Source organism: Nelumbo lutea, chromosome 2, assembly GCF_056320005.1.
Source record: "Nelumbo lutea isolate HS-2025 chromosome 2, American lotus-T2T, whole genome shotgun sequence".
Classification (NCBI taxonomy): domain Eukaryota; kingdom Viridiplantae; phylum Streptophyta; class Magnoliopsida; order Proteales; family Nelumbonaceae; genus Nelumbo; species Nelumbo lutea.
In genome coordinates this window covers 114,448,705-114,475,877 of record NC_142685.1, presented here as the reverse complement: position 1 = coordinate 114,475,877, position 27,173 = coordinate 114,448,705, and the positions used below count along the sequence as shown (strand labels likewise).

The window sequence follows — 27,173 nt, the reverse complement described above, 5'->3', positions numbered from 1 at the left end:
CACAGGTCCTAGTCCACTAACCGACGTCACAGTGAGTGACAAATTTACTGAAATACCCATTCACAGTTTGAGCAGCTGAGATAATAAAATTATAAAATGACAGAAATGGAGATGGTTATTGCATAATCGTTGTGTTGCTTCAACGCCCTGATTGTTTAGCTTTGAAGAAGAAAATGGGAAAGAAAGGGTTAAGAAGTAGGGTTTTGGAGACTTAATAAAGGAGAGGGCAAAACAATTTCATAAAATATGTACAGGATAGTTTTGAGATTTTAAAAATTTTCATGGTGCACATGACATCACATGCACAAGATGACTGATGAAATGCTAACTGTTGGAGTTGAGTGCTGATTTCTGAAGAAAGTAGAAGATACCTAGCTGTGGCAAGTGAAAAGTGAAAACTGAGGCCTTTAAGTGTGCTACCCCCAATTTATAGGGTACTGCCTTGTAAATTTTCCAAGAAAAAACTTGAATGGATGAATATTCAAAGGGAATATGAATGAAAAATCAGTAAATGCATGGAAAATGAACTTTGCTTTTTCATATTTACCTTTTGCAAATTCTTGGACTTTTTTCTCTATTATTGTACCTCCAAACAATGGGAAGCCATTATTGAAAAGTAGGTTTGGGTAAAAGAGGAGAAAATACATTATAAATTAAATTTGTCTTCTTAAACCTACCAATATGAGACTAAAAGCTTTATGGGAATAAGAACTTCTCCACATCTCTTATGGGGTTGTGCCCATTGTAAATAAGTTCATAGAATCAAGCCAAACACCAGATGATCAAAGTACTTCTAACCATTGGATGGGATTTATTCCACCATTATCTACAATTATTGAGTTATATTTATTCCCATTCAATTTTATGGTGAGAACTTTGTTTTCTTTGCCATTTGCGTCCAAACCAATTGGAAGGTGTGTGAACTTTTCAGTTGAATCAGAAACCTCTCACATTTTTATTTTCAACTTCTAAGATTTAAATGACTTATTTATGTTATTAACAGTCAAACTGGTTGAAGCATGATCAAACTGGTCAAACCATGGCTCTTTTGGTTTGATGTCCCTTCCACATTCAAAACACAGATAATAATATCTGAAATATTTTATTGTTGAAAATCTTACATCCATTGTAGGAAGAAACAAATTAAAAACAGCCTTAAGGACGCATGACTGTAAATTAGAATCATGTTGAATGCTTAAAAAAGGCCATTACTTACCCAATAACGGTCCCCACTAGGAGGGGTAGACTGGATCCAGATCTAACACTTAGCACCATATGTTTGGTGAATAGAAAAAAACAGAATTGAATAATAAAAAGTACATAAAGATAACTTTTTTTTTTATGGGTTCACTCTAGAGATAATATTGCAGTAAGATAGCACATACAGAGCTTCTTGACCCAATAACTTTATTCCCTTGTATAACTGAAAAGAGAGCCGTTTTAATTTATAGAAGCCCTCAAGGGTTATAGGGGTAGTAGCTTCAAAATGGTTCCAAGAATCAAAAACACTATTTACATAGGAATCAAAAGTAAAAGATTCAGAGTGAGATAATAGGGTTCGATTTTGATGCCAGAAAGACATGATAACTGAAAAACTTACAACCAATCAACCGGCAACATAATAAATAGGGGAAAATTTATGATGCGGGAAAGATATGGTATTGAAAGAGTTTTGACCAATCAAAACCCATCCATGAAAAGGGGATTCAGTCAGTGCAAAGCCCGTTCAAATAACCATCATAGCCTTACATTGAAAATATCTCCTCATGAAATAAAACATAGAAGTATAGAGATGTTTCCGATGCAAGGCTGTAAAAGCTATTCGAACAGTGATCGAACGGGCCTTGCACTGACTGAAGCCGATCTCCCATCCATGAATTCTGATAAATAACACCTGATCAGCTATCACTCTTATTATTCTGGTTGATTTATCAGACATTTTTCATATATCATATCTATATATAATATTATAATGAAATTTAATGTTAATGGCGCTTGTAGGTCAGTGGATAGAGTGTCTGTTTCTAAGCAGAAATTCGTAGGTTCAACCCTTACTTGGGGCGGTTTCGTTGCCAAAAAGTTGAAATTATGTCGAATCTCACTTTCTTATTCCCACGCTTCACTATTATTTTTGGTAAATTTATTTTGTTCTCACGGTTTGAGAAATGAGAAATTGAGAAACGTCATCCACATCTTTTACCCTTTTTCAGTCTTTGGTCTTCACTCGTACAGACCATATCAATGAGCCACTAAAATTTCCAGGCCCACCCATTTGGCCTAATAAAGGCCCATCACACAAGGCTGGTCCCGTCTCTTGGGCTGGATGGACTGGACAAGCAGACAATGACCTAATTATTTAACCCCAACGATTTAACGCTAATCACCCCGAGATTTCATCATTCCACCAACCAATGACCCATATTCGCCTTTGTCCACCCGTACTGCAAGGCCCACCCGTCTGGCCTAACAAAGGCCCATTACCCAAAGCTGGTCCCGTCTCCTGGGCTGGATGGACTGAACAAGCCGACAATGACCTAATTTTGGAACCAATTAGAGTCACCCTCAGATTCAAACCCACCCACGTTTTCACTCTAATTAGCCGGAGACTCTATTATCATTCCACCAAGTCCAAGCAATGTAGCCCATTGGCCCCTATCCACCCATTTGGCCTCTCAAAGTTCATCTCCCACCGTCTAAGGATTGCTCTCCTCAATAAAAGTTGTTGGAACAATAAATTAAGATTCATAACAACAAAACCCAGCAAAGATCAGTTCCCTTTGTGAGTAAAAGTTAGATGAAGTCTGCTCGAAATGGGGGATGCTTACAAGTTGTGTTCACGTAAACTAGGGCAAGATTCAATGAAGTTTTCTTTAATAAGGAAGAGGGAAAAGCTCTCCTTGACTTGAGAGAAGATGGGCTTTGACCATATGGAAGTGGGTGCGCCTCAAGAAAAGAATTTCAAACCCAAATCATTTCGAGGTGGCTATCATCTTTTCATTGAGCAGAGAGAGAGAGAGGTTGGGTGGTGGACCTGCTACACTTGCAAAGAGCTAGCTTTGCTTTTTTGGGGAAATCAGCCCTCCCGAAGAGTTCCTGGCCTCTAAAAATATTTTTTGTTTGATATTAAAAAAATAAGAATTATAATATTTTTATTATATTATATTATATATATTCGAGCCGATTCGCGAGCCTCACGAGCCGAGCCAAGCTTTTCACGAGTTGAGCTTGAGTAGCTCGTGAAAAGCTCGGCTCGTGGTCACCCCTAATGAGAAATGATAATGAAAAGTTTTAAGAATTTAGGGTTAGGGTTAGGTGCTTTGGGAATTTAGGTTAACATATACAAAGGTCGGGCCGAGCCAGGATTGGGCCGGGCTTTTTTAACAAATCCCGAGCTTGGCCTACAAAATAGTCGGGCTCGGGCTTTTAGGTCCGAGGTCAAGCCTGCGGGCTTAAATTCATGCTCAAGCCCGTCTGAGGGTCGGGTCGGCTTGTCGAATAGACCTATTCATGGGCCGAGTAGCCCAACGGGCCCGGCTCGATCTAAGTCAGGCTTGGACAAGATTTCAAGCCCGTAGGCTCGGGCTCGGGCCTAACATTTTCTGGGTCGGGCTCAAGCTTTCTCAAAAAAACTCGGCCCGAGCCCGAGCCCGACTTGATAATGTATTATATTAATAAAAATATATTTTATATAATAAAAAAGCATATCTATAATATATTTTCCTCTCTTTTTTCAAGTAATAATAAGAAATTTCATTATTTTTTTTAGGTTTTGAGGTCTTTTAGTATAAATAAAATAACTTTTAATTGAATTCAAAATGAAAAATCTTTTTTTTTCTAAATTTCTAGTTGGGCTAGGGCTCGGGCTTGGGCTTCGAGATTTATAGTTGGGCTGGGTTTGGGCTCAAGACCTAGGCCCGATGGTCAGGCCGAGCTTGGGCTCGGGCCTGAACATTTTCTATTAATGGGGAGACAAAGCCCAGCCTAAACCCGACCCGGCCCGGCCCGTGAACAGGCTTACCGTTGGGCTACCTGGCCCATGAACAGGTCAAATCATGTCACCTCATTAATCATTGTGAGCATTTGGTTCCATTTACATTTTGTACTTGTGTGACTGCAAAACCGATAAATACATTTAATGGGAGCGTTTATGACACATAGGTGCCATTAGGCACCATATTAGCAAAATGCCAAAAAATGCCTACCCGTTTTAGTAAGCTCCAAAACGAAGCTTCTTGAAACGAGAGAGGTGCAAACTTCAATACACATAAATGCAATTAATGAGGTATTTGCTGATGGGGTGCCTATGTGGCAACATCAATAAACGTAAGTGGAACCTATATGTCAATATGTGTTTGATTCATGGACGTTTTTCATATAAACATTAATTTAGAGGGTGTTTGGAACCGTAGGCGACTAGGTGTTAATAAATGCTGCCACATAGGCGCCACTTCAGTAGTTCTCCTCTTATACTCTTTCGTATGCATCAAGAATAGCGAAAGGCGAATTCGGTATGCACACCTACTATTTCGGGAAGTTATTTTTTAAAACTTCCCTCAACGGTTAGGCATTTTTCCACTGTTATATTGATGTGGTGTCTATTGGTGCCTAGTTGTTACAAACGGTTGTAATTATTACCTTTCTTTGGTTTGCAAACAAATAAAGTATAAACGTTGAATGTAAAAACTTAAATGGAACCAAACACATATTTCACTATCTTCTGTTGGTTGGTTGGGCATTTCATGGGTTTTTCAAGTAACACCCCATAAAGCTATCTTTCACCTCAACTTAGAATGCTCCAAGTAAGCATTTCATTTCAATAATGATTGAAAATTTTCATGCAATCCCTCATGCACATAAATCAAAGTGTTTCTTTTTTTATTATTTATTGATAAATGTTGAAACCAAAACAATAGTTTCAAAATAAATGTTGATGGTGCACGATCTGAGAGCTCCTAGCTGGAGGGTTATCTGGAAGCTAGTCGCGTAGTGAGTTGGTTCGAACTGCAAGAAAAAATATCAAAGAACCCGAGGTGGCTAATTCGACGAGGTCGCTCTGATGCTTAAGTTAGTATTGTAATCTTGGTTACGAGCTGAAAGCTTAAGTATGAAAGAGCTAGTGAGCAAATAATCGCACGTACTTTGTGTTAAGGGATTAAAAGACCTTATATAGTTGAGCTGTCGTGAGTCTAAAGGGGTCTCTCTTGGATTTTCGAAGCGAGAGGTAGGAGTCCATTCCGTTTTAGATGGTGGCCATCGTGCTAACTGATAAGGCTTATCGCTTCCATCCGATTCAGGCGGGATGAGGATAAGTCCTACAATTACACAGTATAATCCCAAAAGGCTCGAGGACTGTAGGAGAGCTTCTAGAATCAACCATGTCCCACTTAGGCATATGCAGTTACTGAGGTCCCGTGACTCTAGTTCTGCTTGAGGTGACTAAGGTGCCCGAAGTGGCCCGGTCTACCGAGGTGGTGAGAGGTGTCAAGTCATAGCCTGGTTGGAAGGTCGCATCCACGTGTCTTTTATTCATTAGGTCGGGCCAAATCACCCCTTATCAATTGCCCCCCACTCCCTGTGCCAGTGGTCTTGACCCGGTGCGGGGAGTTCGTGCCAAGGCTAGGTGGAATTGGCCCAAATTTTATCGGTTGGAAGAGTGGTTCTTGGTCGGACTGGATTGAATCGCTTGGCTCAACTGGGCTAACTAGATCGCGTATCGAGGACGCGTGGACGTCACATGGTTTATGAACTCCGTGGACAGTAGAGCACGCACTCAAACGGTTTTGATCTCGATAGGTGTGTAGCCGATTTCCACGAGAGCCATCGGATTGCCCAAGATCTCAAACATTGAACCCGGGTACAATGACTCTAAATAGAAGCCTAGAGGGGCCCATTTCTTCACCACACATCGCATATCCAAATTTTGAGGTTGTGCATCTATCTCATGGTCGGTGTCTCCTACTCCTGTACTATCGAGGTCGCTTCCAGTCTCCACTTTGGTTCTTAGGTGAGTTCGTCTTGTTCTCGTTCTCCATTTCCTGTCTGCCTTTAAGTAGCTCGGTATGTCTAGTATTAGCATGGGTAGCCTTTTTGACTTTAGTGAAGAGTCTACCGGAGCCGAGGTGGGGACTTCGGCATAGGCTTAAGAGTCTCAACCAACCCAGGTGAAGCCTCAGTGCGAGGTTCGGACTCCAACCCATCCGAGGTGGACACACTCTAGCAAGAACGTGAGGTTTCCGGTAAGGGGGTCTCCACTTCGCATCAGACTTGGGGTCCGGACAGCTTCGGTCCTTCCATGATGACGACCAATAAACTTTTGTCCTTAGTAGCTCACTACAAGCTCCCCAACGACCTTGTCTATAGCATTCCCTTGGGAAGGTTTCCCGGGAACCATGGCCATGATGAGATCGTGGTGTTCGAGGAGCAGCTTGCGGCTGGTCTGCGTTATCCACTTCATTCCTTTATCATTGAGGTCGTCAAGTTCTTTGACATCACCATAGATCCGTTCCACCCCAACTCAATCCACAACATTGTAGGTACCATCTCCCTTTTTCATGACTATAACTGTCCCTTGACCCTTGACATTTTTTCTTCGATCTGTTATATTAAAAAGAGCTCCGCCTGTGTCCTCCCGGAGCATAGGCGAAGTTACTATGTCTCCCCAACCTAGTTACAAAATCCTGCACAACTTTCCCAACAAAGTCCCAGCCTGGAAGAAGCGCTACTGCGTAGTTCATAACAATGCGTAGTGGCCATTTCCAACTAACTAGAGGCCCACCATTTAGGACCTCGGCATCAAGTTGGACAAGGCAACTTAGGAGGAAGTCCGTTCTTGGGCAAGCTCGAGTTGAAGCTTGAAGACTTCATGTCTGAAGCAAAGCTCATACAAGCCGGGCAAAGTCCTCCTGGTAGGTTGCCACCTCGGTGCACACACTTTTCACCTGGACTTGTCTTTAATGTTTTTGGCCAACTCTACTTGTTATTTTCCGTAGGTACTATGGAGGAAATTCCTGCTGGCGAGCTCTTTGGGAGCATGAAAAGGGGAAAGAAAATGAGGGAATTAACTAGCATCTCTTGACCCGAGCATTGTAGTACCGAGCTACCTGCTATTGGTAGGCCACAATCCAGATGTAGGCTAGGTCACGTACCCCTTTGATCAGATCTAAGTTAGTTTGGTGCTCGTTGTCCTTGGCGTCCTATCGTACACATCAAGCCGCAAGGTCGGTACCTCGATCTCAATAGGGATCACGACCTTTGTTCCATATGTCAGGTTGAAGGGTGTTTCATCTGTCGCGGTCTTGACAATTGTCCAATAGGCTCAAAGGACACTGGGCTGCTCATCCACCCATAAACCCTTAGCTCGCGAAAAAGGAGGCTTCAGTCTGTGGAGAATGGCCTTGTTTGTCACTTCAACTTGTCCGTTCACCTAGGGGTGTACCACCGAAGTGAAGTTTTGTTGGATCCCCAATTCGGCACACTAGTTCTATAACTTATTATCTTCAAACTGTTTTCCATTATCCGATATCAATACTTTAGGTAGTCCAAAACAGTATACTATATTCTTCCAAAAGAAGTTTTGCACATTCTGGGTTGTAATTGTTACTAGGGGCTTAGCCTCCACCCACTCCGTGATGTAGTCCATTGCCACCACTACGATTCTTCTCTGCTCGGTTGCAGGCGGGAATGGTATGAGGACATCTATTCTACAATGCGCAAAGGGCAACAGGCTGGTCAAGTACTTTAGATTGACAACAAGTTGATGGAGGATGTTGGTGTGTCTCTAACAGTTGTCACACTTTTTTATGAGCTCGACTGCGTCTGCCTTCATACTAGGCCAGTAATATCCTTGTCTCAACGCCTTTTGGACTAGTGCCTTGACCCCAGGTGTCCTCCACAAAGTCCTTCATGGATATTGTGGAGTAACTGATTTTCTTCTGAAGGCTGCAACCAACGTAGGTAGGGGAGCATGAAAGACCTCCTGTACAGCTGTCCATCTATAAGAACATACCAGTCTGATTGACGCTCTACCCTCCAAGCTGCATTGCATTCAGATGGTAGGGTCCCATGGAGCAGGTAATCAACATGAGGGTTGATCCAACTCTGCTCTACTGGCAACACGGGAGCAACCTCTTCTGTCCCCCCGAGAATGCTAGGCCGAGGCAAGTCCTCTATGTGAACCATCCACATCGTATTGTCACTAGTTCTTTCCAACCATGATAGGGTGTCAGCCTCAGCATTCTCGGGTCTTGGTACATGGATGAACCAAGAGAAGAAATTCGGCAACAGCTCCCTTACTTTAGCTAGATAGGCTGCCATGGTCGGGTCTCGAGCCTCGTAGGCACCGTTGACCTGGTTTACCACCAGTTAAGAGTCGTTGCACACCATGAGGTGCTTCACGCCAACCTCCCACACTAAACTCAGTCGGGATATTAGTGCCTCATACTCCACCTCATTGTTCGACACTTCGAATCCGAACCAGAGAGCGTACTTCAGCTTCACCTCACTCGGTCCCTATAGTATTAGCCCAACACCACTTCCTTGCTGGTTTGACGATCCATCGATGTGGAGAATCCAGGCCTCCTCGTCCCAGTTTGGCCCCATCCTGATCAAGACCGGTGCCACGTTGGTTGACCCCTCTGGCGTGTTAGCGGACTCAATCAATTCAGGGCCAGGGCACTAAACATACATTCTACTACGAAGTCCACCAAGACTTGAGCTTTGATCACTGGCCTTGGCTTGAATCGGATGTCATACTTGCTTAACTCAATGCCCCACTTCGTTAACCTACTGGACACCTTGGGCTTGAGCAAGACATGCTTCAGAGGCTTGTTGGTAAGGATGACGATAGTGTTGGCTTGGAATACAGGTGCAGTTTTCGAGTTGCCACTACTAGTGCGTACGCTAACTTTTCGATGTCGGGGTACCTGGTTTCCACTGCTTGCAAAACTTTGCTCACGTAGTAGATAGGTCATTGGACCCAGTCCACTTCACTGATTGGTACTGAGTTGACTACCTTGTCACTTGCCAGGAGGTACAACTTCAGCTCATCACTTTCCTCAGGTCGGGTTAAAACCGATGCGATACTTAAGTATTTTTGTAGCTCGTCAAACGTGATCTGACATTCTTCGATCCAAACAAAGTCTTCGTTCTTTTTAATCATCTTAAAAAGGGTAGGCACCGACCCACCAATTTAGACATAAACCGGTTAAGGGCAGCCACCCGGCTAGTTAACCTTTGAATTTCTTTTGTCTTTTCGGGTGGTCTCATGTCTAAAATGGTCTTAATTTTGTCTAGATTGGCCTCGACGCCAGTTCACTATATAGCGGAGGAACTTGCCCAACGTGACCCTGAAGACACACTTGTTTGGATTGAGCTTCATGTTATATTTTCTTAGAATTTAAAAAACGCAATTTAAATCATCAATTAAGGAGTTCGAAAACTGGGTCTTCACGACTATGTCATCAACATAACATTCTACTTTATTTCCAATAAGAGGTCCGAAAACCTTGTTTACAAGTCACTGGAAAGTTGCTCCAGTGTTTTTTAACCCAAAGGGCATCATTTTATAACAATATAGCCTCATTTCAATTACAAATGCAGTTTTTGCTTGGTTAGCTACATCCATCCTATTCTAGTTGTAATTGGAGTAGGCATCCATGAAACTCAGCAGTTCGTGCCCTGAGGTCGCGTTTACCAGGTGGTCAATACTGGGGAGTGGAAAGTAGTCTTTTGGTAGGCTTTATTGAGGTTGGTGTAGTCGACGCACATGCACCACTTTCCTTCATCGGGGCAGCTCGCTCCTCTATATGCTCGTGTGGTGGCTCTAGTTCAACGTCGTCAGCCAACTTCGCCTTGCACTTCAGTGCGACCACGTAGCACTTACGCGATTCCAGCCTGTCACCTCGTACAACCCCTACTCCATAGTTTGCTGGGAATTTCATTGCCAGATAGTAGGTGGACACGATTGTGCGAAGGGCATGTAGAATGGGTCAACCTAAAATTGTGTTATAGGGGGACAGAGTTGCGACCACGAGGAAGGTGTGCTCGAAGCGCATTAAGTTGGGCCACGTTCCTATTGCAACTGTCATTGTGATGTGTCCAAGGGGCCTGACTACTTCACCACTAAACCCTACTAGAGGCGAGCTTACTGGCTGCATATCACTTTGCTGTAGTTATAGTTTCTCGAGAACTTCCAAAAAGAGTATATCTACTGAACTACTGGAGCCCACTAATATCCGCTTTACCTAAAAGTCATTAATGACTAGCTTGACGACGAGAGCATCATCGGTGGATTTTCTACTTCATGCTCGAGCTCCCGATCCGAGGTCTTTTCTGCAGCAGTGGTACACCCCATAACAATAGACCCACTAGTGATCATGTTGATCACCCTACGGATTGGTCTATCCTCAGGTGGTTGTTGTTGCTACCGGGGTGGCTGGTCATTCTGCCTACTCGACCCGAAGCTTCTCTTCTTTGTTCAGCTTGGTGGTCTGATGATTCTCTGCCTTCGCACAAGATATACTTCTTCAGGTACCCGCAAAAAATAACCTCTTCAATCTCGTCGTGGAGGTTTCTGCAATTCTCAGTGCTATGCCCGATGTCACGATGGAAATGGCAATAGTAGTCTGGGTTCCTGGTTGCTAAATCTCCTCATAATCTAGGCGGCCACTTGACAAAGGAGGAATCCTTGATTGCCATCAAGATTTATCCTCGCTTTGCATTGAGGGGGGTGTAGGACGTTCTTTCGACTGGTGGGATTCTGGATCGCCGACCTAATCTAGAACCCTTGGATGGAGACTTACTTTTCTTTCTTGCAGACTTACTTCTCCTCTGTGACTTACTCTTCTTTCGTCAATGCTTATTGCTGCTAGCTTCTTCATCTTCCCTTTTCCTTTTTTCTCCTCGCGGGGCTTCTACCTTGGGGTTAAGCGCCTCCTCGGTTCTCATAAAGTTTTTAGCATCAGAGAGAAACTTCTCGATGGTCTTCGGTGGATAAACACCGAGGTGCCATGCGAATTCTTTGTGCTTGACTTCCTTTATCGCCGTAGTGAGCTGGACAGCTGCTTCAAGGTCCAATATCTGTAAGCACTTGGTATTGAAGCGCGCAATAAATCTTCGGACGGTCCCATTCTCCCTTTGCACCATGTTCAAAATGCTCGCTTGGGACTTCGGGCACTTCTTACAAGTGATGAAGTGGGCATTGAAGCGATTGGCGAACTAAGCCTAGCTAGTAATTGAGCCCAACGCTGAACTCTTGTACCATGCTTTGGCTACCCCCCTGAAAGTAGTAGAAAGGGCAATGCACATGCTTTCCTCATCTGCCCCGGCAATGAGCATCTGAGACTAGAATGCGTCAACATGATCATTTGGGTCATACTTCCCATCGTAGGTCTCCAGAGTTGGGACCTTGAAGTCCTTTGGTCTTGGGGCTGCAAGGATCTCCAACGATAGGGGGGATGGCTGGCTCATCATAACTGGAGCTGGTTGTGCAGCTATGGAGCTCACTTCCTCCCGCATCCTGCTTTGTTCCAATAGTTGACTGTTCCGATATGTCGGGCTATCTCTGGCGGAGTGTTGATGAGACTTGCGGCGTTGTCGCTTCTTTGTTGCTTCAACGTTGTAACTGTTCACCTCCGTGTTGTCCTACACTTCAATCTTCGTTCGCTCATGTTCTCAGAGGTTGTCACGAGGCGGAAAAGGGTTCTTGCTTCTTCACTGCCCCGAATGTTGTTGGTTACTTACTTGGGGTTCGCAGTTCTCTCTGCGCGAATGCTGTTGTTGATCAATTCGTGTGCGATGGCTGCTCTCGGGCTGGTTGTTTTGATTCTTACTCCCTTGAGGTGAAGGAGGTGTTCGTCGACCCTCGGTCCTGCCCCGAGGTGGAAGCTGGTTCCGAGGAGGAACTAGAACCTGGGGATTTCTTACACCCCGGTAGGAGACCGGTGTACATTATTCTGCTTTTGGTTTGGATTCCTGTTCAGGTTCAGGTCCTAAGATTGATGCCGGGGCTGATGCTGGTTCTACAGAGGTGGGAATTGCTACTGGTACTACTGGTAGAAGTAGTACTATTGAAGTTATTGGAATTGGTGCATTTGATTCATCTACAGTTGTATGGACGCTCTGGACTAGCTCGTCGAACTACTGATGCCCGACTCCAGGGGGGACCACAAAAGGCTCCGATGTGGAGAAAGTGGTGCTCATCTGAGGTAGCAAGACGTTCAACTGTTGTGTACTACAATAATTCTACTGAGGAGAAATCCCCGAAGTCGTGAGGGGGATGGTGAACTGGCCAATGCAGACCAAAGGGAACTCCTGGTTGGTTGTGCTCTGATCTTATGCCCCAAATCGGTCACCTCGGAACTCTTTCCAATATTGCTTGAAGAAGCCATTGAGTAGGGAATAACTGTACGGTAAAGGACTTTAGCTTTTCGTACGAAATTCCCACAAACGACGCCAATTGATGGTGCACAATTTGAGAACTCCTAGCTACAGGCTTATTTGGAAGCTGGTCGTGTAGCGAACTGGTTCGAACTGCAAGAAGTCATATCAGAGAACCTGGGGTGGCTAACCCGATGAGGTCGCTCCGATGCTTAAGTTAGTATTGTAATCTTGGTTACGAGCTGAAAGGTTGAGTATGAGAGAGCTAGTGAGCAAATAATCTCGCGTACCTTGTGTTAGGGGATTCAAAGACCTTATATAGTTGAGCTGTTGTGAGTCCAAAGGGGTCTCTCCGGGATCTTCGAAGTGAGAGGTAGGAGTCTGTTCCGTTTCAGATGGTGGCTATCATGCTATCTGATAAGGCTTATTGCTTCCATCCGATTCGGGCGGGATGAGGATAAGTCCTACAATTACGTGGTATAATCCCGGAAGGCTCGGGGATCATAGGCAACCTTCTAAAAACCACCGTGTCCCACTTCGGCGTATGCAATTACCAAGGTCCCCTGACTTTGGTTCTGCCCGAGGTGACTGAGGTTTCCCGAAGTGGCCCAGTCTACTGAGGTGGTGAGTGGTGTCGAGTCATAACCTAGCTAGAAGGTCGCACCCACGTGTCTTTTATTCATTAGGTTGGGCCAAATCACCCCTTATCAACTGTCAATGCCGAAGTGGCACTGATGTGGTGGCATTTTTCCAATAATCACCTACAATACCAAATATATCCCAAGTGTTTTTGTTTTTATTGTTTATTTGATAAATGTTGAAAGCAAAATTGTGGTTTCATGCACAATAAATGTCAATGCCTAAGTGGAACTGAGGTAGAAAGTGAGAAATATTTAAAGTTATCTCAGCTAAACAGCAAAAGCAAGAAACATTTAAAGTAAAAAAAAATGTTTAAAGTAAAGTTTTTAAAACAAATGTTTAAAGCAATAAACACCCACATAACCTATAGTTTTGCAATTGATTTACTTAATCAACTTTCCATTAGATAATAGTGGAAAATGACAACTTTGACCTAATGTCCATTTAAATAAAATCAATCAAACAAAAATAAAAATGAAAATGAAAATACCATTTTTGCCCTAATAAAGACATGAACAACCACTCTATTTAGCTTTATTTGGTCAATTTTTTTTTCTTATACTAAGAAGTATTAAGGGTAATTTTCAAATAAACAATCATTGCTTCATGCCATTAACATTTTCCACTCGGTTTAGATAATCATGTTACTTTTTTCGGATGATAAAACAAATATTTCCTAGTGAAAGATCAATTAAATAAATAGGTTGTAATGAAAATTATAGGGTAGGTTGAAATAAATCCAACAAACTATAATGGAGTTCTAATAAATGACCCTTTAGTCTTTAAACCAAAAGTAAAAAATGGAAATTATCTCTTCAGATATGGACATAAAGTTAGCTAGTGGGGTCAATAGCCCATACAAGTTCTATCATGAATGTGATGAGCTTCCCAGTGCCTAACCCCATCAACTTCATATTGTACCATCTTTTTTAGTATGTTTTGTTACACCTAACAGATAATATTATTGTTATACTTTGTTATACTGGGTCTTGACGATATCAAAATATTACAATTGCTCAAAAAGCAATATTTTGTTCTCGCTACTGTGGCAGGGGTTTTAGACTGAAAATTTCCCTGGGAATTAGGAAGACGATTTTTTTTTGGATAAATGAGCATAAGGCAAGTCTTATGCATGTGTGCAAGTAAATTGTAAAAATATAAGTTGATATTGTAGATCGAATTATGTTAGTAAAATTATTTTTTCCATCTAGGCAATTACCAAATGTTAATAAAATTAATTATTATTTTTGGGATATTCCAATCCCATTATATATATACACATAATATTCTTGAGAATATTATTAGTTTAGCATTCTTGAGAATATTACTTATTGATATATGCTTTTCTGAGAAGTGCACAATGATTAGTTTAACTTGCATTGATGAACAATTAATATTTCCTAGTTCAAAAAGCCATAAAAAGTTGTGTAAAAAAAAAGGCCATTTTGCTGGTTCTGTAACCATGGATTGCTAGCATACAACGACAATGAAATCCTTCATTTCACATGGCATTACAGGCACAAATTGCTAGAGTACATGGCAAATAAGTACAAATAAATACAAATATGTAGAGTACAAATACATACAAAATGTAAGGTTTTGCACTATCTTTCCATAATAATACAAAATGATGGCAAATAAGAAGGACAAAGTCCACAGTTGCCTGTCCAATGTTTAATTGTTCATGCATTAAGTCAACTGAAAATTATGTGTGTGTTACATAGTCAGATATAAATTAAATCACAACAATTCACTACCAAGCTAGAGGAAGTTAAAGAAGATGGGATCAAATTTACACATCAATGGAGGCTCTTTTAATTGTCCAAAAGATGCTGCTATTAACATGAGGAGCATAGAAAACAAGTTGACTGCTATTTTGATCAATCTTCATTGCTCGACCGAGTTTTACATTGTAACAAAACAAGCAATTGCTGCATGAAAAGATCACCTCTTCCCCTTTTCCCAAGCTAACAAGAGATTTAATGCAATGCAGAAATCTTATGGGAACCACATCTCTTATAACAACTGTGTTGATGTAATACTGTTTGATCCACCTCTTCCCACTGTAATCCTTCGAAACCCATATGTCAATTCGAGTGTGTTTGATGTTCAGAAAAGCAAGAAATCCCCCCATCTCCAGGAGATGAACATTAATGATCTTACATTTTGGGAGAGGAGTTCTTTGGAATGTTTCATTACTGCAATCCAGTGAGAGAATGTGACTTCAGGAGTCGGTCTTCCAATGCAAAATTTCACTGTTTACCAGCATTGGGACTTCCATTGTCGATGGTGTTAGTCTGGAAAGAGGCCCATTCACATCTCTCCATGTATCACTGCATCTGCCATTAAAGCAACCTCTTAAACTAAGAATCTGACACTTAATGCCATACCAATGGCGAAATATGCATACCACCTTATAGTCTGCAGACTGCAGCGGAGGGAACAAATGCAAGCCCAAAAGTGCAACCGCTTGCAATGAACCCATTACACGGAGGAAGCCCTAACCATTGCCCAGTGATAGGATTAGTAATATGCAGAGGAGTATAATCGACCCAATTTTGCACCAGTAGCAAACCATTACAACTGGCCCTGATTTGGCCAGTGAAGAAGCTGCTTAGGTCTCGAACCCTAATGTTTGCTCCTTCAATAGACATCAATTGTGTGTCGAACAGTGATCTCTTGGTGACAATTCGGTCCTGGATGAGTAAACAGGGCTTGGAGTGAAGGAGGTGTTCTTTGATGAACTGGGGATGCTTGATTAAGTTGAACCATTGGTTGCAGACATACCTGAACTTATGAAGCGATTCAGCAGGAAGTCTACTAAGGATGTTGCAGATGAGTTGTTCTGGGATGTACATGTTCTGGGAGGTTTTTTTCTTTCTCCTCGTTTCCATCTCAGAACCAATTTCTCAACAAGATACAAGGAAATACCAAACAAATCTTTCTTTCCTTCTTTCTTTCAGAAAAACGAGTTTGTTTCCTATATCGGCGGAAAACGTGTGCAAGTCAGCTTCCTACCAAAACTAAGGGTCTTTAAGTCAAAGTCCTAACAGTTCAAGGTCAGTTTGGAAATTTCTCACTCAAGGTCGTTTTATTTTGTTACTCGTTAGTACTAACTGCGGATGTTACTTATCCCCTACTCGCCTTTATAAGCAACGAATTTATGCAACTCACGGAAGCTTCGTCCTAAATTCGTATGGTATGTGCAATCGTCATTATATGTGTTATTGTTATGGAGAGAGGTATGTCAGTGGAGGTTTTCAGCCGTTGGATATGAGCAAGGGCATACCTTTGATGTGTTGCCGTGGCCCACCTTTAATTATATGAAATGACGTGTTGGTGGGGCCACAGGCCACTGAATTACATCTAAGGCCATGATTTTCCATTTTAGCCCTGCGTTACGACTGTGGTAGCAAAAGTGAACTCAGTGATGACTGATGAACAGACTGGACTTCAGATTACCGCCGGAGCATGAGGAGACGAAAGATAGATTAGAGAGAGAAAGAGAGTGGGAGCGCTTTTGATCGATCGATGGCAGAATTTCAATTTCTGTTGTTTATATCGATTGATTCTCTTTCACATTCAACCCGGTCCAGGGATCACAACATCTTATTTCGTCTCGCTCTCAGGTAAGCTTCTTCCTGAATTACCTTCGATGTTAATTTTCAATGGTTTGAATAATTCAATTAATGGTGCCCCTTTGGAATGAGTTGAATCCCCCTCCAAGTTACATCAGGTGTGGAGTTCTAATTTCCCAATCAATTGCCAGTTTTACAAAAAGGAGGTGACTATTGGAGGGTGAATATGGAAATGGCCTGTCCACATGGCCTCCTATCGAGTGGCATCTGAAATTGCTTAATCCATTTCAATGGAAGTTGGAGCTTCTCATGCCTTCCAATCTTTATTAATGTGGCAGGCAAGGAATCTGAGCTATATTTGCTGTACCTTGGACATTGTTAACTTCCCATATTCTTAATTACCAGTCGTCTGATTTTGGGGTGCATTAAATATACCTGATTTTCTGTTTGTTTGGACTATTCATCTGTGAGAGGATCACATAGACTTTCTACTGGTTCCATCTCAGTGATATATTTCTTCAGATATACTACTTGAACCATGTCTTCTTTGGAAAATGAAATGGAGCGTGGGAACTCTACTCCAAGTCTTTTGAGTAGAGAACGTTCTGGTATGTTAATCCTAATAATTTGTCAGCTTCTTTTGAATGCATGCGTTTTTATTTATTATTTTTATTTTTTTTAATTGATGAAGCTTCTGAAGTACCTAGTTTATTGACCATTAAAACCAGATGCCATTGGCAAATTGATTGACATGGTGCTTGTGGAGGGGAATGAGATCTACTATTCAATATGTCAATCGGTCCCATCCAATGACCTTGTCTACAGAATTCAATTTGACTGGATGCATTTTTTGATGTGATGAATAACATGAGGAATGGGTCAGAAAAAGATCCAACCTGGATAGTTAAGATCACAAGTGGTATCAATTTGGCATATAATATTCCATTGGATCAGTTGAATGGAATATCAATATCTTTGCATGTCTGTACAGTTGCCAATGCATCGGTAGACATGCAAAATACACCTAATGGCTGATACCAAGAATTTTTGGAAATGCATTTGTCTTATGGTCACCTAATTGCCAATGCATTAGACCAATTGAATGGCATACCCCAGCAGTTATTTCTTTACCTTTTCTTCTTTTTGGGTGCAGAAATGGGAAGCAGTGGTTATTTGATAGAGCCAGGTTTCTATCTCACATCTTTAGCTGCAATAGTCTTCATTGCAACACTTGTAACAGTTGGGGTTTTATTTATAACGGTGCTGGTAGCATTGGCTGTCATGTTACAATCCTGTGAAAATAGGAATGCTGGGGTTATTGAGCTCAGGAAAACAATTGATGACTTTGATTATTGCAAAGCTTTTGCTCTACACGTGGAGGTTGACAACTTGGAACTGGATGAGTTTCCAACCATTTGTAAGACATATGCCATTTGGTACTTCAGAGAAGGTCAATATCTGAGAGATTTGAACTTGACCATGCTGGTTGCTGAGAGCTACTTTAGAAATTTGGCACCAGAGGATGATGGTTTGGATGTTATCTTGATTGATATAGATGATATGTTTCCCTCCAATCCTCATCATACACATCCATTGCTGTTGAGGTAATTTTTTTAAGCCCTCTTGACTTATTCTGTTGATAGCATTGTCTTCTCCACCTTTTGAAGATTACTGTTGTGAGTAATAAAACATAAATGGCATCGATCTAAGCTTAAATCATATTTTCTGGGGGTTATGAAATATAAAATAGTCCAAACAAATTGGAGAAGAATATTCTTCTATGTTGTTTCCATATTTTCAGTTTATCAAGTCTGACCTTCTCTTCATGCCATGTTTGAATTCACATTTACTTTGTTTAGGGAATATTTTTACTGCTGGGTGCATGGTTTTGATCAATAATCTGCATATTCTGTCAATGATTACATAAATGTCCTACTACTGTGAGAACATTGCCAACCAAAAATCAGATTCAGCTTTAAAAGCTAATTCTCTTCCAATCTATTTTCTGATAGCCTCTCATTCTCCTATGAAATCCATCAAAAGAATTGATAAAATAATTAAGAACTTCCATGGAGTTTGGGGATTCCTAAAATGATTATTTTGTGAACCGGATAACTATTAATAGGAAGAAGGAAGACTATGGCCTGGCATTAGAGAGTGACAGAAATACATAATTGTTATTTGTTAGGAAAGTTACTTTAGAAGTTTCCTGATGAATATCAAAGTGTTTGGCATTTAATCATTAAGAGAAGATATTGACTTTATGAGAACAATTGGGGAATTTACTTTAGCTAGTAGAGTGATTGTAAGGTGCCTTTGGAAAGCTATAGATGCCATCCATCCACATTTTGAGAAAACGCATCAGGTATGATTCCACTTCCATTAGGACAGTGGAAAATTTTGGGTGGGAACTTGGTCTAGAGAGATCCTTTTTTGCCTAGAATGCTCTAGGCTTCACTCCATATAAAAAGACATTTACCTAATGCTGGTATAAACAATCCATGGTATTGGGACGGTTGCACTGGAAATGGACCTAACCTCTGGCATGTTTAACATGAAGCTGCCACTCTCAAACTTGAGCCTGCGTTCTAACACTTGTCATCCCCAGACTGTACTCCATCTCTCTGCAAAAGCAAGTCCATCCTTGATTTGGTGGCTTTCTATCCAACTTACAGAGGCATGGGATGTCTATTTTCTATTTTCTTCTTTTATTAATTGATAAAGTTCTTTGATCATTATTGCTGATAAAATAGCTAGCTTCCTGTCTTTTTGACACAGATCTGGACAGCATGACAGGAATGATTGTGTTGGAGAGGTGAGGCATCTGGCTCACATGCGTTATCTAAGATTGTTAATGAAGCTCCAATCTAGTGGGCGGTCCCTGATCTTTATAACTAGGAAGACAGAGGAACAGTGTAATACTACCACAAAAGAACTCATTTCTGCAGGATATGGAGGATGGCCATCTTTGATTATGAGGTAACATGTCCTTGATCCTTTGGAAAACCTTGCAGAAAGAGGCTGGGCCTTGGCACGACAGTTGGGTTGTTCCATTTTGACCTGGGTGACCAGGGTTCAAATCTTGAAAACAGCCTCTCTGTATGTGCATGGGTAAAGCTGCGTATATCTGTTCCTCCCCAGACCCCACATTGGTGGGAGCCTTGTGCACTGTGCTTCCCTTTATATCCTTGACCTTATGTAAATGGACAACAAAATGAAACGGGGATAAGTATTGAATTTCTAGTCTATATAAACCCCAACATCCCCCATAATGCCTACAAAAAACAGAAAAGATAGTAACTTGATTACTCTTCTATCCTGGGGATATTTCTAGGTTTTAAGATTGTTCTAGTTAAGGATACTTCTATTATTGAACAACACTTATCTTCAGTTTTCTGGAGATCTAGGGAACTGGATCCATTATGAAATTTTGCATGTTGAACCAGTGTTTTAAAGTGTATGTGGCTCATGCCTGAAAGAAGCACTTTCAGGAAAATGTGTGATCATTCATTCCTTTATATTCTCTTCCTATACAAACCATTCCTCTTATGCTTATTTTTTAGGTAATTCATGAAGCTTTAGCCTCATGCCCCATGCATCTAGATGCTTGTTTTTAAAACACTATGTAGAACTTATAGATGAATCAATGTGATTGTCCTCCATCTAGTGTAGAGAAGTTAATATGTGAAAATTGTGATCTTGTTTACCTTATGTTCTCTGGGAGAATTTTTTCAAATTTTGTTTTGACACCTGAGACATTTTCCTTTTCCTAACTTGACTTAGAAAATCCAAAACGTTGATTGCTTGATTTACTTCATTTACTTGCACATGTGGTGGAACTTTTTGAGAAAATTAATCAACTATTCTCCAAATAGCATGGGTAATCATTTGTCATATTTTGTTTTGATTTGATGGCCACAAATGGCTTTACAAGGTTCTTTTGAAGGCCATGGTGGTCAAATTGATGATCATTATAATCTCCAAGGGAAAATCTCAAGCTGGGGTACCTGAAAATTTCTTTTGTGACACTGTTGTCAGTGGACCCTTGAAGAAGTTCCAAAAACCTAACCCAGAGTTTATCTTAACCACTTCAGGATATGGATGAATACATCTTCCATAGTTGGTACATGTACCATTTTTATGGTGCCTGTGAACCAATTCTATATATTGAATCTATTATTACATCTTTAAAATAAGAAGACAAAAAGAAAAGAAAATCTGAGTTCACAATTTTACCATTGGACTGGGAACCTATAGCTTTTAGACTCCTTACTTTGCATGTTCTGTAGTTTCTTTGGATTGTGCAGGATACAATTCTTCCTTGGGCGAGACTTTCTAGTGCTTTTGATCCCAAACTAAAAGAAAGAAAATGGCATTTCTATATTGACTACCATTGGTTGACTGTTTCTTATGCTTATATGCACGTATCAATGCAGATACTTTTGTCAGGTCCCTCTGCATCTTTGTCCTTTTTAAACTCATTATCTTTTGATCAACTTCCACATTAGATTTACCTTGTCGGAAATCTGAACAACCTAATCCTTCAACTAGTGTTAAGAGAGACGACTCTACAATAATTACCTCAGTTTTTTCATTGCATTTTTCTAATGGATTTATATTCAGTTCTGAACTTATGTGAACCTAGATGGATCCTTTCTTGGGTCCATTTGTTGGTGGATTTAAATATTCCCTATTTGTCTTAATGGTCCGATTTGTAATACCCTGGTGGTAGTTTTTTCCAGCACTGTTATTAACTTGAGAGGTTAGCAAAATCAGTACACTACCTCATATGCATGGTTGTGTAATGGAGTCTGAGCATTTTATTTTTCCATCCAAAGACCAGTATTTTTTTTAATGTTTGTGTGATATTTACGAGTGTTGCCAACAAGCTTGGTTGAAGGCTATTGTTCTTGCAGATCGGATGATGAGATGCAAATGGATAGCTGGAAATTCTTTTCCAAAAGAAGGGCAGAACTGCTGAATCAAGGTTTCCGTATTGCTAGTGTTATTAGCTCTCAGATGGATGCTTTAATAGGCCCATTCTTAGGAAAGCGTAATTTCAAGCTCGCAAATCCTATATTCTAAGGTAGAGCTCAGATTGAAACAATGGAACTACAACAGAATACATTTGAGCAAGGTGGAAGAAGGATTGCTCATGTGTGTGTGTCACTGTATGTGTGTGTGGGGGGGCGCTCTGTTTGGATGACAACCTCTTGTATATAATAGGTATTTTTTATGGCATGAAGAAGCCATTTTCTCAATTTATTCTCAAAGCCCGAAGAGGTTTAGCTTTAAGCTTTCTACAATTGTCTATGGTAAATGAAGCCCAAGGTTCATCATTTTTTGGGTCAGCTTTTATTACTCCAATCATGTTTGATGAATGACTGAATGCTATTGCGCCTCCAAGTTCTTAATCTATATTACTATTATATATAATTAAGAACGAGTGGGTAGAACTTTTTTTTTTTACTAAAATGGCTCTGTTTTTTTTGTTTTTTTTTTTCTGTTTTTGTTAAAAATACCCATATTTATGAATTTGGTCATTGTTTAATTGTGAGGGAAGAAAATGTAATGTGAACTATTACTTTTTACCTTATTTAGTTCCATCTCATTAAGTCTTAATTTTATTTAAGGCATTAACTCTCATTCTCTCAGTTAGTATGTTGGCTGGCTCACTCTAACACTGATATGGATTTGATTCCCGCAACTACCAACTTGGGGGAGGGGGGTTATTATTTAGTAGGGTGCATGTAACACCAAATACCAAAAAGGAAAAAAAAAATTCTCATTCTCTCACACTAAATCTTATATCTAATATATTTTTTCTCACCAATAAATTCTACTAATTAGATATATATCAAATACTTATAACAATAAAATTCATGTTTTTTAAAACAGACCAAAAAAATGAAATTATTTTTCGTAGGTGGTGAGTAAGCAATTTAACCATCTCGATCAAATAGGTGATTCCATGATATCATAGTTAAATAATAAAAATGCTGAAATAGTAATAGATACAAAATTTAAAAAATGAAGAAAAGTTTGAGAACATCTCTAATACTTTTCGTTAATCATATTAAAAAAAAATGTGTAATAAACAAGAATTGTTTTTATTGATGATAGAAATGAAATATACAATTTTAAATTGATGTAAAAATAAAATATTTTCCTATTTGATGTTAAGTCAATAGTTCAACCTTTCCAAGTAGATGGGATCTGCACCTAACACCAACCTCGCAGCATGTCCAAGTCACATATTGTGAACATTTCCCATACTTGTATGTTGTTATTCATGGGAGCATGTTCCGAATGCATAAGAGGATTAGACCTGTTCTAGCAGGGCTTTGGGCTCGACTTTATACGGTTTCAGGCTCAGGCTTTGGGCCTGACCCATTAGAATTTTGGAAAAAACCAAGCAGTCCAGCCCATTAACAGGTCTAGGTGGAATGTGTTGTGAGGTCAGTGTGAGAACCATGCTTGTTAGGAGTAAATTCTGATTCCTTTTCAAGTTAATTGTGTCAATCCTTAATGAATAATTAAATAATAAATTATAAAAAGATAGAACACAAAAAATTGCAAAAATATTACATAATTTTTGTAAAAGAAATTTAAGCACATCTATAATATTTTATATGCATCATATTGAACAGAACAAATATGATAAATAAAATATTTTTTATATATAGAAATATTAAAAAATTAGTAAAAAATAAATATTAAAAAAAAATTGGACAGATATCATCATCATCATTGCACGTGCATATTTGCTTGTAAAAGTAAAAAAAAGGACAAAAACACGTTAAGCTTCACGTTACTTCTGGCAAAATTGGTGCACTTTTTTTTTTTTTTACCCTAAAGTATATGAACTTATGAAGCAAAGTTAGCACTATATAAAGCAATCAACTAGCTAATGGCAATTTTGCAAAAGAAGAACTAGCTAATGGAAAGTGTCACAACTCAACCTGCTGACTGGTGTTCAACAATTTTCAATTCTAAATTTTACAACCACTTAATCGATATGCATCATTAGGCATTGTTTGCATGATTAGTCGTCAAACAAGTCTCACACCAGAAAGATGGTCTATAATGAAACCATTGGGCTATTTAGTCACAGCTGTGGTAGCAATGGGTAAACCCGATCGCTCGGTTATCCCAATTCCCACGGAGTTCGGATCTGTTCCTCATACCGATCTTACGGTATGTCTTGATTGCACATCAGAAATATCTTCTATATTTGTATTTAATATTTATGGAGAAATGTTTCCAATACACAGTAGGATGTGATTGTGCACGATCTGGAAGCTTCTAGCTGGAAGATGATCTGGACCTTAGTCGTATGGTGAGCTGGACCAAGCTGCAAGATAGAGGATCAAAGAACCCAGAGTGGCTAACCCGACGAAGTCGCTCCGATGCTTAAGTCAGTATTGTATTATGGTTGCGAGCTGAATACTTGAGTGCTAGAATGCTAGTGAATAAATAATCGCACCTATCTAGGTCTTGGGAGTTGATTTCTTTATATAGCTGGACTGCGGTAGGTCACGCGAGACGTTCCCGGAACTTACAACCCATGAGGTATGTATCCGTTCCGCATTATTGGGAGAGTAGCGCACTAATTAATGAGGTTTATCGTTTCCCTCCGATGTGGGCGAGATGAGGATAAGGTTTACGATTATGCGGCGTGATCCCGAGAAGTTCGGAGATGACCGTTGAGTTTCTGTGTTCGGTTACTTGGCACCTTGGCGCAAGTGGGTACCAAGGTACTCCGAGCTTCGGAGTGACCGGGTGACCGAGGTCCCCTGCTCTACTGACGTAACTCCATACGCCGATCTGTCACTTAGCTGGCAGGTCACGTCCACAAGCGTTTATGAAACATAGGTGCCATTAGGCACCATATCAGCAAAATGCCAATAAACGCCTACCCATTTTGGTAAGCTCCAAAATGAAGCTTCTTGAAACGAGAGAGGTGCAAACTTCGATATACACAAATGCAATTAATGAAGTATTTGCTGATGGGGTGCCTATGTGGCACCGTCAATAAATGTTTACTTAATAAACGTAAGCTGAAATTGTATGTCAGTATGTGTTTGATTCGTGGACGTTTATAGGTGCGTGTTTTTCATATAAACATTAATTTAGAGGGTGTTTGGAACCGTAGGTGTTAATAAATGCTTACGTTACTTCAGTATTTCTCCTCTTATGTTCTTTCGTATGCATCGAGTATAGCAAAAGGTGAATTTGGTCTCTATGCACACCTACCTTCAGGAAGTTATTTTTTAAAGCTTCCCCCAACAATTAGGCATTTTTTAACTGTTATGTTGATGTGGGGTCTATTGGCGCCTACTTGTCACAAACGATTGTAATTATTACATTTCTTAAGCTATCTTTCACCTCAACTTATAATGCTCCAACTAAGCATTTCATTTCAATAATGATTGAAAATTTTCATGCAACACCTCATGCACAAAAATCAAAGTGTTTCTTTTTTTATTATTTATTTGATAAATGTTGAAACCAAAACAATGGTTTCATGCAAAATAAATGATGATGGTGCATGATCTAAGAGCTCCTAGCTGGAGGGTTATCTGGAAGCTGGCCGCGTAGCGAGCTGGTTCGAACTGCAAGAAGACAAAGCAGAGAACCTGAGGTGGCTAACTTGACGAGGTCGCTCCGATGCTTGTATTAGGGGATTCAAAAACCTTATATAGTTGAGCTGTCGTGAGTCCAAAGGGGTCTTTCTGGGATCTTCGGAGCGAGAGGTAGGAGTCTGTTTCATTTCATATGGTGGCCATCCTGTTAACTGATAAGGCTTATTGCTTCCATCCAATTCAAGCGGGATGATGATAAGTCCTACAATTATGTAGTATAATCCTAGAAGGCTCGGGAACCGTAGGCGAGCTTCTAGAATCCACCGTGTCCCACTTCGGCGTATGCAGTTACCAAGGTCCCTTAACTCTGGTTCTACTCGCGTTGACTGAGGTGCCCGAAGTGGCCCGGTCTATCGAGGTGGTGAGAGGTGTTGAGTCATAGCGTGGCTAGAAGGTCGCATCCATGTGTCTTTTATTCATTAGGTTGGGCCAAATCACCCCTTATCAATTGCCCCCCAGTCCTCGTGCCAGGGGTCCCGACTCGATGTAAGGATTTCACGGCGAGGCTAGGTGGAATTGGCTTGAACTTTGTCAGTTGGAAGAGCGGTTCTTTGGTTGGACCGGACTGACTCGCTTGGCTCGATCGGGCTAACAAATCACGTACCGAGGGTGCGCGAACGTCACACGGTTTATGAACTCAATGAACGCTAGAGCACGCACTCAACCGGTTTCGATCTTGATAGGCGTGCAACCGGTTTCCACGAGAGCCATTGGATCGCCCAAGTTCTCAACCATTGAACCCTGGGCATTACGGCTATAAATAGAGGCATGGAGGGGCCCATTTCTTCACCACACATTGCGTATCCAAATTTTGAGGCTGTGCATCTATCTCCAGGTTGGTGTCTCCTACTCCTGTATTGTCGTGGTCGCTTCCAATCTCCACTTGGGTTCTTAGGTGAGTTCATTTTGTTCTTGTTCTCCATTTCCTATCTGCCTTTAAATAGCTCGGTATATCTAGTACTAGCACAGGTAGCCTTTTTGACTTTAGTGAAGAGTCTACCGGAGCTGAGGTGAGGACCTCGGCGCAGGGTGAAGAGTCTCAATCTGCCAAGGTGAATGCCTCAGTATGGGGCTCGGACTCCAACCCGTCCGAGGTGGACACACACCAGCAAGAATACGAAGCTTTCGGTAAAGGGGTTTCCACTTCGCGTCAGACTCGGGATCTGGATAGCTTCGGTCCTTCCACGATGACAACCGATAGACTTTTGTCCTTAGTAGCTCGCTATAAGCTCCCTGACAACCTTGTCTATAGAATCCCCTTAGGAAGGTTTTCCTAGGGCCATGACCACGACGAGATCGTGGTGTTCAAGGAGCAGCTCGCAACTCGCAGCTGGGCTGCGTTTCCCACTTCACCCCTTTAACATCGAGGTCGTCAAGTTCTTTGATATCGCCATAGATCAGCTCCACTCCAACTTGATCCGCAACACTGTAGGTACCATTTCCCTTTTTCATGACTATAACTGTCCCTTGACCCTCAACATTTTTTCTTCAATCTGTTCTATTAAAAAGAACTCCGCTTGTATCCTCCCGAACCATAGGTGAAGTTACTATATGTCTTCCCAACCTGGTTACAAATTAGTGCATGACTTTGCCAACAAATTCTCAGCCTAGAAGAAGCACTACATCGTAGTTCGTAACACTATGGCTTACCGAAAGGACTTCAAACTTAACAGATGGCTGATGCGGCATAACTTTCCCGACCTCAACCTCAAGTCTATCACCACCATTGGGGTTACTAAGGAGATGGCTGACGAAGCAGCAAAGGATCCATACTCCAAAGAGGGGAGCGGCGACGGTGACCTTGATGACCTCGGTGAAGAGACGACAGAGGAGACAACTGAAGATGTCGGGGATGCCATGGAGACCGACCAACCTGTTGATGTTACAGGTGGGAACGAGGAGCCCGAACTGATTGACCTTACCTCTTTTCTTGGAC

The 27,173-nt window shown here is 41.0% G+C and overlaps 1 protein-coding gene across 5 annotated transcripts; it reads left to right on the top strand.

Annotated features, from left to right (window-relative positions):
* The first annotated feature begins 16,238 nt into the window (after positions 1-16,238).
* On the top strand, positions 16,239-22,231 carry LOC148872976 (uncharacterized protein At2g39920-like). Of its 5 annotated transcripts, none has more exons than XM_088967882.1 (5): positions 16,239-16,643; positions 17,115-17,200; positions 17,746-18,196; positions 19,371-19,571; positions 21,509-22,231. In XM_088967882.1, the coding sequence occupies exons 2-5, from the start codon at positions 17,131-17,133 to the stop codon at positions 21,675-21,677; spliced, it is 891 nt and encodes a 296-aa protein (XP_088824008.1). In that variant the 5' UTR covers positions 16,239-16,643; positions 17,115-17,130; the 3' UTR covers positions 21,678-22,231. The 5 variants fall into 5 exon arrangements, with proteins under 5 accessions (XP_088824008.1, XP_088824006.1, XP_088824004.1 ...); XM_088967880.1 differs by having other exon boundaries at positions 17,099-17,200; XM_088967878.1 differs by lacking the exon at positions 16,239-16,643 and adding an exon at positions 16,790-16,930 and having other exon boundaries at positions 17,076-17,200.
* Positions 22,232-27,173: the final 4,942 nt, after the last annotated feature.